Source organism: Hippoglossus stenolepis, chromosome 3 (genome assembly GCF_022539355.2).
Source record: "Hippoglossus stenolepis isolate QCI-W04-F060 chromosome 3, HSTE1.2, whole genome shotgun sequence".
NCBI lineage: Eukaryota > Metazoa > Chordata > Actinopteri > Pleuronectiformes > Pleuronectidae > Hippoglossus > Hippoglossus stenolepis.
The window spans coordinates 4,518,459-4,535,733 of record NC_061485.1 but is presented as its reverse complement, the minus strand read 5'-3'; the positions used below and the strand labels follow the sequence as shown (position 1 = coordinate 4,535,733).

Below are 17,275 nucleotides of genomic sequence, written 5' to 3'. Positions count from 1 at the left end.
ACACACAAATCAAAATGATACCTTCACGTCTTTATACAAATCTCCTCACTGTCCATCTCAACAAATCCAACACACAAGTACACAGAAATAGACCATACGCGCACACACACACACACACTCTAACACACAGTCCCATTTCAGACCCGCCCATGGTAAACAGAGATGTCTGATGTGGGTTTAACATCTCCGAACATGTTTTCTGCTATGTGCCTCTTTTTCCTTCCTCCAGTCTCCTACTTCTTTTCTCCTTTTCACTCTCTTTTCTCTCTCAGTCCAATCGACCATCACAACCTTTTCTAGCGCAAAATAATTCAGAAATTGATTTGAAATGTTTGTTCAACAACTTGGATCCCTCGTTTTCAAAGTTTCTACCACGTCTTCTATCAGTTCTTATGAAGCTACTCAAAATATAATAATAAATTTTAAGCATTCAACCTGATCCTAGCATGTTAAGTTTAAATTAACAGTATATTAAAGTCACGAGGGAATGAAAACAGCAGCATCCAGAGGAGCAGGATACATACCATGAATGAGGTTATCTGAATTTGTGCTTGGTTGTGAATCATGTTTTCAGTAAAGTCATCTTCTGAGATGTGGGAATACAGACGCACCACCATAAATCTGACAGGATAGGAAATATGGGACGCGGTTGAACAGGCTATAAACAAGCAAATTTATCCAGTTGATGTAAAACACTTGTATTTGGAGGTCGGCCTGAAGGCGAGGACATCTGAAAGGTTAGCAGTCCTCCCTCGTCGTACAGGACAACTGTAGGACGACGATTACACAGCGAGTGAAGGTTTGAGCATAACATTGGTCTGTAAACTGTGACGGATGTTTACAACAGATGTTTTGAGCAATGGTTTCGCAGTTTGCCTTCTTTTTAAGTCTGTCTCACTCAATCTCAGGTGTTAACTTGGTGAGCAACGTTATATACGTAGTGATCAAATCTGCAGAATTATAACCCGTGTGCCACGATACTGTGAGGACGCAAACAAAATAGATGCAAAGACAGTCCACAGCCACGACTTCACAAACACACGGCCATGAGAACCTTCTCCTGCAGTGTACTAAAACAGTTTCTGTACACTCACAGTATAATTATCGCTGTTGTACAGTTGTGTGTGCGTGTGCGCTCCATATAATAAGTAAGGACAGACAGACGGACTAAACTGCTGCCGGTAAAAGGAAACTACTCCTCACAAAAGTCTGGTTATTTTCAACCTACAACTTTTTGTGTGCGGACGCATATTACAGACATGACGTTGTTGTATCACAGTCTCACTTACAACACAATAGACTTAACTTTATAGTTTTATCAGTTCTTTGGATGCGGGTATTTCCTGGAAACTCAGGTTTTGCCGCAGCATTAAAATAATCTTCCTCAAGTTGTACAGTTTGTTCCTGTCTTTCTTTTCTCAGTTCACTTCAATTCTTTTTCCTTCTGTTGACTGTTGCAAAAATATAATATACTGGAATGGAAAGAGAAACGCCGTAACCGTAAACATCTGCTCCTTCACTAATCATCCCATATGATTTTCTCTGTGTGTGCATGTGTGCCTGCTCTGTCATTATGTGGTGCGTAACCACTTCAGATAGGGAATCTCCAACCGCTCAGATACAGAGAGAGACGGATGAATTGAGGAGTCGAGGCAAATGAAAGGCAGACATAAAGGTGCTGTTGGTTATCCCGTCTTCTGTAGGGATGTAAAACGAGACACGCCAGCGCTGTCACGCTTTCAAAAGTTCATGTATAGGAAGCGCTGTCCTGGGATGACACCAAGATGAACAGACTGATCTCACAATGATTGTCACTGTTTTGTGCAAAGTCTAAACAAAGAAGCTCCAATCAAAAAAACATTCAATATATAAACGAGGAATTAACAAGTGTTTTCAGCTCATTATGACACTAAAAGGACAAGAACAATACTGTGGAATGAGGCAGGAATCAACACATAAGCTGCTTTCAGACATCGGTGAACTCCAGAAAACGTCCAAGTGGGAACACGTGAGAATACAGCAGGAAAATGTCTGGAGAATTTACACCAAGACGGGGAATGCGTTGATGAGGTTTCCAACACGAGACAGATACGGTCTCAAACGAGACGTGTACCAGCCGGACGATTGACGAGACGTCATCAGATCTTAGGCTTTTCAATGTTCCAGAACTTTTACATCTACAAAAACTCAAAACAACACACTGGATGAAAGGAAACACTAAAAAACACATGTCTCCTTTAAAGGAAGAGTTAAGACGAGAGTGAGGAGCAGTCGGAGATGTCAAAGGAGGTGAAGCGTGTAAAATGATCTCATTTGAATCTGGAAGCAGTTTTTGCATACAGCTGCCTCGAGTCTCAACCTGCCTCAGAGAGCGAGAGCCGCACCGCGTCACATTAAACACCTGAACCCAGCTACCTGGCCTCCTGTTGATGACATCATCAGTGTGTGACGCACATGGTCTAGACTGTTGCATGAATAAGACTTTATAGCGACAGTAGCACAACATAGACACTGTGAGAGCTCGGCTATTTGAGGAAGTTAGTCATGGTGATGGACCACAGGCGTCAGCAGAAAGTAAACGAACCATGACAGCTGTTTGCGATCATCTGGAACATAACGTAGATCATCATTTAAAGTCATCACTGGTAGATGTGGTAAAAGACCCACTTGGTTCCATCCCTGCACTTGAGTCATTGGTCTTGTTGTTCTTTCTCTGTTTTAGCCGAACACATTTTGGATTAAGTTTAATTACCTCTGCTAATGAGGTCATGTTTTCATTGTTGCCTTTTGTCTGTTTGTCAGCAGAATCACTCAAACTCCTTAAAAAACAATTTCCATAAAATGTTGTAGATCCAAGGATAAACTATGAAATTAGGATCGTATCCAGGATTAGTTTTTTCCCCTGTCTTTAACATGGCGAGAGGCTGTTAGCGTCCTCCAAACGCCCCTCTAGTTATTCTTATGTCCCTCTTACTTCTTCACATACGCTGTCAATACGTCTTCATTGATTCACAAATCTGAATTGAACCGTTTGCAAAAACCTACTGGACCCGATCAGATAACTTAACCCCTGTAGCTGAACACGTCATGAACACAGTGACGGTTAGATTCCCTCTGAAACCAGATGTTGGAAAAAAATCCCCACATCATCTACAGGATCCGCAGACCCAGCGAACCAAACACCATCGTTCTCCCTCTCTCAGTGGCTTGTTCACAGTGTTGGTGATTCCTCATTTTCCTCAGCCTGAGGCTACAGTACCTGTGTGACAGAGGAATGTTAACAGACTGGTTTATCGCTGCAGGACATGCGACTGCAGAGGCCCTCGACTCTATGAGCGGTCGTAACTGCTGGTTTCACTCTTCATTCCTCGAGTCTATCTGCACCTGCACTGTGGTGGTTTTAAACAATTAGGAAAATGGTTTGTGGTGAACATGTTCCTGTTCCCTCACCCGGGATCATTCCTGGGGCTAGTTAGTTTTTGCATTAACTTAGTTTCCACCAAATGGGAAGAATTAGGGACTATTTTCCACAGCGGATAAACTCATTGACTCATTTGGTGCTAAAGTGAATATTCCTGCAGCAGGAAGGTTTGTGTGGGATTGAGTCCAAAATGATCTGCTTGTGTGTTGATGAAGACACGTCAGTTTGTGTCATTGATGTGTTCTTAACAGAGTTTACACTATTGAGCTCGAGAGAAATAGATAGATAGATTGTCTCAAGAAGTAGAGCGGAACGCCCACTAATTGGAGGGTCGGCGGCTCGATACCCGGCTTGTCCGGTCAATGGGCCTAAGTTTAAGACAACAAATTGCTCCTAATGGATGTGTCAGCAGCATGTGACTGAGATGCTGATGAAGCAGATAAAGCAGTGAACGCTTGTATACAATATGATAAGACTTTTATTTTATGTTCTCATTAGGAATAAATACAAAACCTGTGACCAAGACCTGTTTATTATTTTGAACTGTGAGCTGGAAAATGACAAACATGATCTTCCAAACACAAATACAGAAGAAGTGGCAGACGCTGCTGTTTGACTCACAGACTCTCTTAGGGAAGTGTAGTCTACAGCGATGGGAACAGGTTCCTCTCGCCACACTAATTCCTCCGAGTTACTTTTGTCTGATTAAATAGAATTAAATTAGGATTAAGTTACTTGAATTTTGGCTGACACTGCGCATCACGTTTGTTGGCTTCTCAGTCGCTTCTGTACGATTTACTGCAGAGTCAGATGCATCTGAGCTTTGGGAACAACGGCGACATAATCACCCCCTGATCCCCTTCTCCAAGTCAGAGCGTGATAATTAAGGTAACGTCCACATAATGACGTGAAAAGCTGGAGATCCTGTTTAGAAACAAACACGAGGTGGTTTTAAGAGAAGGTTTTTCAGCTTGTGAGAATCTGCTGCATGTGAACTGTGTTTCACCTTTAACAGAGTGAAGGAGTTGAGTCCGTGCAGGACAGAGCTTCTGACTTCAGGTCTCTGTGTTTTCGTGGGGGGGGGCGAGGGCGAGCCAGAGCCTTGAAGAAACAGTGTGACAGCACACAGCGCGTCTGTGTTTCCACACCGGCCCGACGTCAGGCAAACCAACAGCTCGCCGACACTGAGCTTCTGTTCCCGACGTGGAAATTACCCTCTGTCCTCCCTGTGCTCTCACTCACCTGAGTGAACAGGCTGTGTTTGGGTTGAGCTTTATGACACAAAGTCTGCAGTGTGTGTGTCTGTGTGTGTGTCTGTGTGGGTGTGGGTGTGGGTGTGGGTGTGTGTGTGTGTGTGTCTGTGTGTGGCTGTGGAAACGGCTTCTCACTGTTTGGAACAGGATTTACTGTCCGAGAAGCTGCTTTTTCAGCTCTTTGCTCTCTCGTGACTTCACAAAGACAGATTTGTGAATCTCACGTTGGCTGGAGAAGTATCTCAAATTTTAAACCTGGAGAAAGTTCTGGGAATTCAGGGAATCTGGGATTTCAGATGTTAAATGTGAGTCTGTCCAGTAAATGAAGCCAAAATATCCTGGATATCACTTCGGCCATATCTTGCATTTGAAGCCAGAATCTGCACAGTAGCAATCAGGGGGTGGGGCCGTGATATCGAGGTCCCGCCCATACACACACTCGACCAATCACAAGTCAGTGTCAGCTGTCAATCATGACGTTTCATCCCGTTTTTATAGCATCAAATAACAAATTAAAACCAAACTTATTAGAAACACGACCACTTGATAAGAACTACCTAAAACGACTGAAGCCATCTTTGAGAATCATTTATTTAACATAATACGTTTTAATTTGGTCCACGTCCCATCTGCTTACATGGAGGAGCCAGGTAATGACTTATACTACAGCCAGCCACTAGGGGGTGACATAAATGCTCTGGCTTCAACGTCAGTGGTTCTGCATCAAAATTTTACTCGTACAATTTTAGTAATTCTTTAAAAGTGCATTGTTTTATAAACTGGTCACATGTGAAATATTAAAGCTGTCAAATGTATAAAAAATAACAGTTTTTCTTATAGTAAATGTAGTGAAGTGAAAGTATAAATTAGCATAAGATTAACTACAAACGCCTTCATTACATTAGTAAATTGAATATGATTGAAAATAAACCCTGCAGCTGGTTCTGTGCTTTGTTCATAAACTCCTCTGCATTGATGGAAATCTTCGCTCCCTCACTCCCACCCTCCACCACCTCTGGACTTATTTTTACATCCAGTGGGCGTTTCCACAGCTGGGTGGTCTGCAGGTCGGCGCTGCGTGTGTCCGCTCTGTACCTGCAGATTCTCACCCACCAGGCTCCGGTCGGATCGGCACTCAACCGCACGGTTACAGCTCGGCTTCGTCAGATGGTTAGCAAACACGGTTCCTGACATTTTAGAGTCTCCGTCTGTTGTGTTCAAGTCGTTCAGTTTGACTCAATACTCGTGCAAAGGCGATTCTAAACCCGTCTGTTTAGAATGGGATTATTACTAAAGTCCCGTTGGGGCCACAGACACCAGCTTTATTTATTGACGGCTTTCTGGATGTGAAGAGGATTTCAACAAATAAGATAAAAATAGTGTTTTGGAAACAAATGAACAAACCTACCTTTTAGTTTCACTTATTAAGGCTCTTAAAAAAAACGTATATCAACTTGTTGAAACCCTGAATTATATTAAATCTCCGTTTGAGTTGTGGACACACAAGCAGGATTTAGTGACATCACTACTTTGGGAGCCAATCATGCTTCAATATGCAGCTTTAACAAGTGTGATGTGGAAAAGTGAAGCCTCCAGTGGATATACACAAAGAATAGAGTTGTGTGCAGCAGTTAAGGATCTTTAAAATAATAGTTCTGATGTCTTTAGGATTTTTTATATCGGCACACAGATATTATATTATTTTCCTGACACATTCTGTCAAAATTCAGCAGTGTAAAGATGTTTGTGGAGAGAAAAGCTCTTTTACAGGAACATGTTCACACTCGCAGTTACACACATTCACATCTGGAAGCTTCCAGTACGACAGGTTTCCAGCAGTGGAAACGATGCAAAGGGAGCAAGTGCTTCTCTTCCACTTTACCAACCAACCTTCACCCCACTAATATCAGGATTGAATCCTCTAGTTACAGTCAAGGTTTTTGGTTTTTAACACTGAAAATGTCTGATAGTTAAACTTGTCTCTGACCAGCTGGAGTCACGAGGACTGTTTTGAATTTGGGATGAAAGAGCCACAAAATATCTTCTGTCTACAAATCCTCTGGTTGGTTTTTGTGAAAGTGGTTTCTGTCTAAGAAAGTCTTGAGGTTTTAGGAGGCGGTGAACTGGGTTTCAGGACAGGATCACACCAGTCCAGTAAACAATGTAGTAAATCACATCAGAGACGGAAAAATGTCTCAACGCTGCTTCTCTTTCCTAAATTCAAACTTTCTTTCCTAATTTCCCTTCTCTGGTAGTTTCCTTACGTTTAGATTATTAATGAGATATAAATATGCAATAGATTTGGCGTTAAATCACAGAAATGCTTCAGACTCAGACACAAGGTCAGACAGCACATGTGGGACAAACAGCTGATGCTGCTGTTACACGAGGTGTTATTCTGACCCCTGCTGGTAGAAACTCAGTGTCGCAGTCTGAGTGTGTGTATTGATGATGACTGACACTATTGTATATGTATTGTATGTATGTATGTATGTAACTGTAAGAGTTAGATAGTGGTGACTATACAACCTGTGTGGTTTTGTCTGAAACCAACAGTAAATTTTAACCAACGTGACCTGACTTCCTTCCTGAAACTTGAAATTCCGGGACATGATACTCGCTGGTTTTCACTTCAGCCTCCCGCTCAGTTTCCTAACATCAGTTCCTCTTGTGTGTGTTTCTGTAGGGAAGGACCAGGCGCGGGGACAGCTGGACAGCGCACTGCAGGACGTCAACGTGCGTTACGCTGTCCTGGAGGAAACGGAGAAGCGAGCCGTGTGCAGGGCGCTGATAGAGGAGAGGGCGCGCTACTGCAACTTTGTCACCATGCTGAAACCTGTCCTGGTCAGTCCTGTGTGTGTGTGTCTGTGTGTTGATTCAAATCCACCAATACAAGTGTGAGGCAGCCTTTGAAGCCTTTTATACAACTGTCATCATCAACATCATTGTGTGTGTAGGACCACGAGATCAACATGCTGGGTGAGGTGACCCACCTTCAGGCCATCCTGGGAGATCTGATGAACCTGACAGCTGAGCCCAATAAACTTCCTCCGGCCAGCGAGCAGGTCATTTCAGACCTGAAAGGTTCTGATTTCAACTACAGCTACCAGACACCTCCAGCTTCTCCAAGTGGCACACTGTCCAGGAAGAGCAGCATCAGCAGGTAACACATAGATACCACTTACCTGTTTTATTATTATTTATTATCAGTCTGCTGCTTTTTTTTACTCTGTTTCAGTTGTGCCTCACTGATAAAAAAGACAAATATAATACGCTTTCTTCTTATTTGATTGACATTTCAGTTTATTGCTGTATTTTCATCTGATCGTCACTCTGCCTTTTCATCGCCATCAGTCAGAGCTGCAGCTAAATATTGTTTTACTATTGATAATTCTGCCATCATTGTCTCATTTTCCTTTTGTTGATCTATGAAATGTTGAAAGATTACCTGAGTTTATTATCACAACAGTCACTGATTAAGTAACTGGCCAATTGTTGCAGCGCTTCTGTCAATTCATTAAGTTTTCATGTTTGTGTGTTTTCAGTAACTACCAGTTGGGATCTGTGAGACACGTTCCCTCACTGGACTCTATCAGCTCTGCTGTGGATGGAGTACACATCCAGGTAACACACACACACACACACACACACTCACTTCATATACTGATTTACAGTTCAGTATCTGAACTCGTGAGGATCTCAAAGTTACAGTAAACGTACACCACATACTGAAATGTTCTTCTTAGCTCTTTCCCTTGTTTCGGCCCCAGTTCCAGTGGAGGGAGATGTTAAAGGTGAAAGTCCTCATAAGGTGGAAACAGTTTTCTGTACACACACACACACACACACACACACACACACACACACACACACACACACACACACACACACACACACACACACACACACACACACTGCTCTAATCCTCTCCTGTGTGTAGCGCTGCTCCTCCCCCTATCTGCGGATTGGCTGCGATGAAAGTGGGCGCTCCCTCAGCGAAGGGAACTCCCCTTCTCACCTCGGTCGTCAGGGCAGCCGTGGTCGCTATGGTTACGCTGCTGGCCATGGCCATCAGCCCACGCTGAGCCGCGTTAGCCGCAGGGATATGACCACAGTGAGAAAAAAAAACTACAACTACTCCATCCCTCCCGACCCGGCGTGCCGTCCTGTGTCCTTGCCGTGTTGTGTGTGAAACCTCCTCCACTTCACCTCATCTCCAGCTGCTCCCTCGTGTTTTCCAGCCGCTCACACGAGAAAGAGATTTGATTCTCGTCCTCTGATTCCACTTTTTGTTTCATCCATTCCAAATGTCTGAGATTGAACCACATATATTTCTAATCCAGCACCAGCTTCATCCCGTGTTGTTATTTTTAACTTCGTCGTTGAAGTCATTCCATCTAACGTTTGTGTACGTGTACAGTGATTGATGCTCTCAGTGAGTGTACATGTATTAATGGTAATTTACATCTTTAAATGTTTTTATTTTACCGTCTGTACCCGTCACTCTTTGACGGTTTAGTCTTTTCTTTCTTTTTGGAAAAAGCTCAAAGCAGCAACATTTTTTTTTTTTTTACCTCTTCACTACATTCAACGTCCTGTTTGCGTTCACCTCATCTTCCCCTGCCAACCTGAACCAGCCTCCGTCCCACCTCCAGATACCTCGTCACATCGCTCTCTGCTGTTGCCCTCTGTGTGGTGGAGATTTGGTGTAATGCTCCTTTACAGTGGTGTCATGTTGGTGTCATGTTGGTGTCATGTTGGTGTCGTGGCGTCTCGTCAGTGGTCATGTGATTACTGAATGTTTCCTTTTCCTTTTTAAACCGAGATAGAAATGTGTTTGTTTGATGATGGAAATCTGATTGTGCTTTTAAATTGAAGAGTTTATTTTTCGATCCAACTCAATAATTCAAAGTCCACATTAATATTGTTGTGAGTCAGGGATTTTAAATGATGATTTGAATGAGATACTGTTCTTTTAAAGATCTGTGAAGAACATAGAGTTTAGAGAATAGAGATGTCGGCCTTCCTTAACTTCCCTAAATATATTTTAGCCTTTTTTTAAACTCAAGCTTCACTTTGGATCCAAACTCCTCGATTACATTCGGTTGTTTGTCATCAGCCGTTTTCTCTTCAGGAGGAAACATCTCTGTCCTGCACTTTCTGTTATTAGTGTGGACGCAGCCTTGGTTTCAATCAGCGAGAGCGCCTACTATTTAAAACCCTTTTAACTTTAAGTGCAGAGCTGGGATGCAAAGAGAGCAATTATTTTTTGATTAAAGTTTGAGAACCTGTTTGAATAGATGTGCTAATTATAGATTATTTACCTGCTAACCTCTTTGTACCTGTTATTCAAAAAAATAATCTGATACTTGATGAGGGACGTCTGTGAAGCCTCCATGTTATTAGACTCTTGACCTGAGTGTTTACGCCGACTGTTCCTGTTGATTCACTGACTGACTGGTTTGTTTATTACAGGACACACTGGGATCCAACAATCAGATGGCTGCTGGGGGAAGTAGAGGCCCGGAGAACGGGCTGCTGGCTCCACCACACAGCGTCTACGGAGAGAGAACACGAGCCATGTCTGCGTCTGGGAAGGTAAAACACACACACACAGACTCACACACAGACTCACACACTCACTGCAGTGGTGTTATTGGTGTGAGGAATTAAACGTTGGGAGATTATAAGAAGTGTCTTTATGTTTTGGGAATTGCCAAAACGACCAAAGTAACTTTTGCTGGAGCTCCTCTGTTTTACTAGAGTTAAGTTCATACACCTGATTTATAAATACATATCAGCCACCGGAGGGCAGCAGGAGACCAGAGAAGAGGAAAACCTCTGATCTCCTCTCCTTGTTTCCTTTTGTCCTCTGGTCTCATCTCCTCCTCTCCTTGTTTTCACTCTTACCCTCATCTGTTTCTTTCCTCTCTCTTCAAGTCCTCCTCATCTCCTCCTCTCCTTGTTTTCACTCTTACCCTCATCTGTTTCTTTCCTCTCTCTTCAAGTCCTCCTCATCTCCTTCTGTCCTTGTTTCACCTCCTTGGTCCTTTCTCCTCTGCCCCTCGTTTCCTTTCACTGACCTCGCTTACTCTCTCCTCCTTGTTTCCACGTCTCGTTTTCTTTTCCCTTCTTTGTTTCTTTCTCCGAATAGAATCTGTCATATTTAGGAAAAGTGTAAATGAAAAGTTTTAATACGGACTAATAAATAAAAACCGTCTCGTTCTCTCAGTCTTGCTCGGCCCGGGATCAGCTGGCGTTGACCCTGGGTGCGTTGAATTCGGACGCCCCGAGAAGCAGCCGGGACTCTCTGCACTGCTCCAGCGGCTACAGCACCCAGACCACCACCCCGTCCTGCTCCGAGGACACCATACACTCACACAGTACGTCAGCTCCCCTCTGTTGTTGTACTTGTATTTCCTGTTTTTGTTTGGATGAAGCTTCTGTGTGTCAGTTCCTCTCTGGTTTTCTCGGTTAAACTTCCTTCCTTGTCTTCCAGCTGTAAAGAGAGATCCTCCCCTCTATGGTAGGTCTCTGTCTACCTGTCCCTTCATCTGTCTGTCTGCCTTCTTGCCTGCGTGTCTCCGAGCTAGGGTCTAACTGCATGTCCTCACATCCGCATGCAACATGGCACCGCTCTATTGAATCTCTTGAGTTTTTCATTTTTCACAACTTAAATTATTTGTGCTCCGCTGAAACTGCAGAGATTAATTAGAGCGTCTTTGAAAACACTAGTTTGAAATGGCAGCCAAATCATGAAGGATGTGCCAATCAAGTTTTTTAGCCCTAATCATGATCATTTAATACTGATATCTACCTATAAAATACAATACTTATTTGTATGTGTGTGTGTGTGACCTTTTTAAACAGCCGGACAGTTTTACGTTTTATCCTCTTAAAGTGACGTCTGTGTCTGTTTTTAATTGTGTTATTCAGAACATTATGTTGAATATATGTGTGCGTGGCTTTAAAGTAATTGAGTTGCATGTTACAGAGTCACTGATGTAATTATGAGTTCCTGCTGTTGTCTGGCCGTCATAGAGACAATCCAGAAATAATCCAGAGTCCAGTTTGACTCTGATGACTAATGTGCTCGTCTGCCTCTTTCTCTGCAGTCGACTACGAGTGCATCTCTCTCCACAGAGACGCCGACTCCATCTCCTTACATCACCTGTCCCTCGGAAACAGCCAGTCCGACTTTGACAGGTCCTCGACCATCCCGAGGAACTCTGACCTCAGTTTACAGTACAGGAAGTTCGCTCAGTCCAAACGCCCCGCCTCCACCGTCAGCCTGTTGGCCGACCCCGAGTTGATTGGCGGGTCTGTCCGCCAGCTGCCGTCCCACACGGCGACCATCAGGCGCAAACCGTCGTCCAAGCCGGCGTATCGCAGGGGAACAATCAGCGGAGGGGTGCCCATCCCCATCAGCACTCCGCAGGTCCCCATGAAAGCTGTCGGAGTAAGCGATGGTAGCGACGATAATGTTTTCAAAGCGCCCCCTGCTGTAGGAGCGGGAGGCTTAGGTCACAGCAAACTCTGCACGTCCACGCAGAGCCTCAGCGCCTTACCGCCCTCTTCCTCCCCGTACTACCAGCTGGTCCCAGGCCACATGCCCATCCCGGTGCCTGTTCCCACTGTACCTTCCCTGCCAGCAGAGGGCAGCAACACCAGACAGCAGCAACAGAGACAGTACCAGCAGCAACTGCATCCGCATCCGCACAACCAACAACTCCAGATTCAGCAGCAGCAGCAGCAATATTATCAGCAGCAGCAGCAACATCAGCTGCATCTTCAGCAGCAGCAACTTCAGCAGCAGCAGTTCCAGCATCCGCAGCATCAACATCAGAAGCAGGAGCAGCTTCAGCAGCAGATCCAGCATCAGCAGGCTCTGCTTCAGCAACAGGATCAATATCAGAAGCAGGAGCAGCTTCAGAAGCTTCAGCAGCTTCAGCAGCAGGTCCAGCTTCAGCAGGCTCTGCTTCAGCAACAGGATCAATATCAGGAGCAGGAGCCGCTTCCACAGCTTCAGCAGCAGTTCCAGCTTCAGCAGTCTCTGCTTCAGCAGCAGGATCAATATCAGAAGCAGGAGCAGCTTCAGCAGAACCAGCAGAACCAGCAGCAGAAACAGAAGCTGTTCCAGCAGCTGCACCAGGCCCAGCTCCAGCCCTCAACTCCCCAGGCAGACCCCTCCTGGCCGGGCCACAGCACTCACGACCAGCCCCAGCCTCCTCCGCCCTCCAGCCAGGATCAGAACCCGGAGCCGCTGACCCAGGACGGAGGGGGAGGAGGGCGAGACATGCTGACCCTCATGAGAGGAGTAAAGCTCAAAAGGACCCTCACCAACGATCGCTCCGCCCCTCTTCTGCCTGGCCCAACCAATCACAAATGAGGCTGAGCGACAGACTGTTTTGCTTCCCAGGGGGTTAACGTTACGTTTAATGGGTTCAACGCCCAAAAGAGGCACCTGAGGGTGTTAGCACAGACTTTGCAAACACACTGACTAATCGCTGGTACTTGATGTGTATCGTGTTTTATTTTCTTCCCTTTAGGACGTTTTAGATTTCTGTTTTAAAACATTTTGAGACGTTGATGTCTTTTCCTGTTGCTGTAGCAACCGTCTTTCTGCTTTTTTCTGCTTTTTGTTTGCATTTTGATTGTGCATAAAGTTTTTTGTTTGACCCAGTCTCGCCTAAAGAGCTGATTGTTTTAGTTAGCGCTCACCTCCTGGTCAGGTGATCGTTCTGTGGCTTGTTAATTGGCCCAAAATGAAGCTGTTAGTGTCTCAGATCCTTTTCAGTCCTTTGTGCGTTTGATTCGCCTTTTGCCGCCTCCTCCTCCTCCCAGTAGGAGGGTGGGGTTTAGTTATCAGTCCAGTAGCTCCACTGTGTCACGTGGTTGAACCGCGGCGTGTGGAGCTTTTAATTTGCTTTAATTTGTCGTAGACTGTTTCATTCGGTCCCGGACATCTCAAAGAGTTGAACACAGAACCAGACTCTCCCTGAATAAAACATCCACTATTGTGTCTGTAGACTGTAAATATATCAGAACAAAGAAAGCTGAGGGAACACCCGGGGGGAGCTTGGGTGTTTCCGTCGTCTGAACTGAAACTTGAACTTGATTTCTTGATTTCCTCCCCGTTTGAGTGGCAGCAGTTTCTGTCTCCGGGACGACAAACGGTGCCACTATTTGTGGAAAAGGATTAAAAATGTTACTGCGGGCAAATGTCTGGTTTACTGTGTAAGTAATCATCTGGTTAACATGTGGAATGGTTGTAATCGTATGAGGAAATGGGACGCTCCGGTTCGTTTGCAGCTTTTAGAGGCAACAAGAAAACAGTCGCTCTTAGAATAAAGAAAAAAGTAGAGTTGCTCATATGACGTGTTCAGATCTGTGATGTTTTAAGAGCAGACATGTTTAAAGACCTGATCGAACACTCGGCTACCACTGAACTTTTTAGATCTCAGTTTAATAACTAAAGTCTGACCCACATACAATGCGTGAGGCTGATGATGAACAATAACAGGAAGCGTTCTGTTTTTGGCGAGATGTATAAATCTGGTTTCTCAGCCCGGAGATGTTCTGATACTTTATTTCCCTTCCTGATCCAGATTCTGATACCTGGAGTTTGCGTATCTGTGCTGTACAAAGAAAAAAATCCAAATTAACAATAAGCTTATGAGATCTGCCATGTTAAATAAACATGTTAAAGCGTCTGACCTCAGCTTCCGTCACTGAGGTTCTGTTAAACTTAGACTTTTAACTTTACATTAAAAACAGTATTTATCTGCAGAGTTGGGTTTGGCTCCAGTAGCTGGTTCTATTTGGATCCTGTTCCCAAACTAGTGGGTTAAATCTGATCTCCTCTCAGTTCACATGCACAGTTTAATATTCTGGACTGTAGATTGAGTCCGTTGCCTCTAAAAGTTGCTTGTGGAGCGTGGCCTCGGCGTTGGGACCAGTTTGAGCAGCAGAGCAGGGCCGTAGATACCATGAAGCCCCGGGGTCACGACATCGGTCAGTGGATCAACTCGGTGGTTAAATCACATTAGCAGGAGTTTGAGTAGAGTTGCTGAGTCATTGTTTTCTATCGGATTAATATGAACATATTTTTTTATTCCTTAAAATCATTTAGTGTGTAAAATAAGAGAAATTAAGTAGAAATGTCTGACAACCACCAGAGAGCCAAAGGTGTCATCTTCAAATGTTCAAACTATATCTCTGATCTTCAGTTAATAATCATAAAATCACCTAAAAGGTTTCAACATTTTTTGCTTTAAAATTGTCTTAATATAACAATAAATACAATATCAAAACGGTGGCCAAGTCATTTTTGTCGGTTATTCGATTCAACCCTACTTTTCATTTTCCAAAAACATTGCAAGTGTGTGTTTCAAGTCTGTTTATGATTTTCTGATGGTTTTTTTTTTTATGCAAGAAATATCAAAAAATGTAGTCAATTTGTAATAAAGTCAAAAACCTATAAAACTATTCAAAAGAATTAAATATCTGAAGGTTTTAGCGAAAGTTGCAACATAAGAAAATGAAATGGAGTAAAATCAAAATATGAAAATTTGTTTATTTTTTCTAAAGTAGAATAGAGTTCGAATGACGTAATATTTATTAAAACTGTTATTTAGATATTTGCCTGTTTGTTGCAGCTCTGTTACAGATTCCAAAACCATTACACATGATCTGTTTCTGATTTTCTGATATTTCTTGAACCAGAAAACCTAAAATATTTTCCTCCTGAATTAAGTACCTGCAGGTTTAAAGTCCATAATGTTGGAAAATGACATTTAAAAGCAACATGAGTCGGTTATGAAAATGAAATGTCAGTGTTTGACCTCCGTGATCCCGGCTCCGGCCCTGCTGGGAAGCTGCCTGCCAGAGACCCGCTGCATGCTGGGAAATGCAGTCCAGTCTCTGGTCCTGGTCTGACTTCAGAGAAAAGGTTTCTGTGTATTTTGGGATGGTTTTTTTTGCAGCTTATTCAAGTGTTTTATTTTGTTGTTGAGATGAAAGTTGCCTTCTGATCAGTCTGAGCTTCTGATAATCATTTGATTGATTGATTGATTGATTGATTGAACCCTCAGTTGTGTATATATCAATGCTTCATTCCTGGGAGAGCCCGAAATCTAAATATAAAATGTATGTGAACATATCCTGATTGTATTTTTATTGATTTAATGATCTGACGACTTGATCGATCGTATTTTTGTAGAAAAGCTTTAAAGGAGGAAACTGAAAGTGAACTTTCTGAGGTTTGAGGATCTGATGCCTGATTGGACGAGTGACTGGAGAAACGACACCAACCAACAAGAATGTAGAAATGTGTTGTTCGTCATCTTTTCACGTTCACTGTGGGATCAATAATAATAATTACAACTGATTCATCACTTCTGGTGGTTTTCTTTTCTGTGTCCACTGCTGGAACTGATCCTGTTTCCTGTAAACATCTTTATTTTTAAGCGGAAAATTAAAAAGTTTCTTCTTGAATTTTGAAGATTTAAAACAGTCGAAACCTGCCGATGGAATTTTTTTAATATTTGTGTTGTTGTTGTTCCGGTGACGGTCATTATGTTCTCTGCTGTCCGGCTGTTTGTTCCAGTCTTGTGAACGTGATTTCTCAAGAATATCCTCAAATTTCTAACATTCACTTGGACTCGAGGATTAACTGATTTAAAATGTGTGGGTCAAAGGTCACTGTCACCTCATAAAACCCTTATTTCCCCTCGAGAAGAACCGGTCAAATTTGGCACAAATGTTCACGTTGACTCACGGATCAACTGGTTAGATTTGGGAGGTCAAAGGTCACAGTGGCCTCTTGATCATGATATTTCAGGAATCTCTTAAAATATTGACGAGTGGACTCAAAGACCAACTGATTAGATTGCAGTGGGACAAAGGTCAAAGGTCACGGTGACCTCATACGAGTCTGGAAAACTCCAGTTCCTTCACCTTTTCATTTTAGAAGGTGACCTTGTGGTGGAAGTACATTTACTCAGGTGCTGAACATGCATCAGGTACAGGTTTGACATACATGTACTTTCTCGCGCTGCTTTACATAAGTGCTGCATCAGTAATCACACCAGTAATCCAACGTTCAAGTGTTTCTTCAAGATGCTGCTACTTTTACTCAAGTAAAATCTCGGAGAACTTCTGGACCGACCCGTCTCACTGTCTCACGTTGTTTTCTTATTATTAAAGATCAGTTCATGTCGATTCGAGATGATCATTTTCTATATTTTTGTCTCTTCTTGTAAATGCTGTCATGTGTCCCTGCAGAATGTCCCATCAGATTCAGAGCTGAGTCACAGTCTGTGGGTGGACGTCCCCAGTGATTACCCATCATCCTCAGGGTGCAATTTAGGCCAGGGTGGGGCGTACACACACACACACACACACACACACACACACTGAGTTGTAATTTGTTCCCTCTGTTATCATGTGTTGTCACTTCAGGATCATTTCAGTGAGTTATTTCCCATCTGAGACTCGCATGCTGCTGCAGCCAGGAGACGAGGACTCACACACTCACGACCTCGCTGACACTCGCAGGCAGGTTTTGGGGATTTTTTATACCGATCAAAAACTTTATTTT

At 43.5% G+C, this 17,275-nt stretch overlaps 1 protein-coding gene across 3 annotated transcripts in view; it reads left to right on the top strand.

Annotated features, from left to right (window-relative positions):
* Nucleotides 1–16,070, top strand: part of mtss1 (MTSS I-BAR domain containing 1) — a 45,518-nt gene extending 29,448 nt beyond the window's left edge. Inside the window, exons 7-14 of one of the 3 annotated variants that reach the window (XM_035151989.2) lie at nucleotides 7,361–7,518; nucleotides 7,632–7,837; nucleotides 8,220–8,298; nucleotides 8,615–8,788; nucleotides 10,150–10,272; nucleotides 10,907–11,057; nucleotides 11,174–11,200; nucleotides 11,790–16,070. In XM_035151989.2, the coding sequence (XP_035007880.1) occupies nucleotides 7,361–7,518; nucleotides 7,632–7,837; nucleotides 8,220–8,298; nucleotides 8,615–8,788; nucleotides 10,150–10,272; nucleotides 10,907–11,057; nucleotides 11,174–11,200; nucleotides 11,790–13,063 (2,192 nt within the window). In that variant the 3' untranslated portion in view covers nucleotides 13,064–16,070. The remainder of the gene's footprint in view (nucleotides 1–7,360; nucleotides 7,519–7,631; nucleotides 7,838–8,219; nucleotides 8,299–8,614; nucleotides 8,789–10,149; nucleotides 10,273–10,906; nucleotides 11,058–11,173; nucleotides 11,201–11,789) is intronic. The other 2 variants (XM_035151990.2, XM_035151991.2) reach the window with 2 other exon arrangements.
* Nucleotides 16,071–17,275: the final 1,205 nt, after the last annotated feature.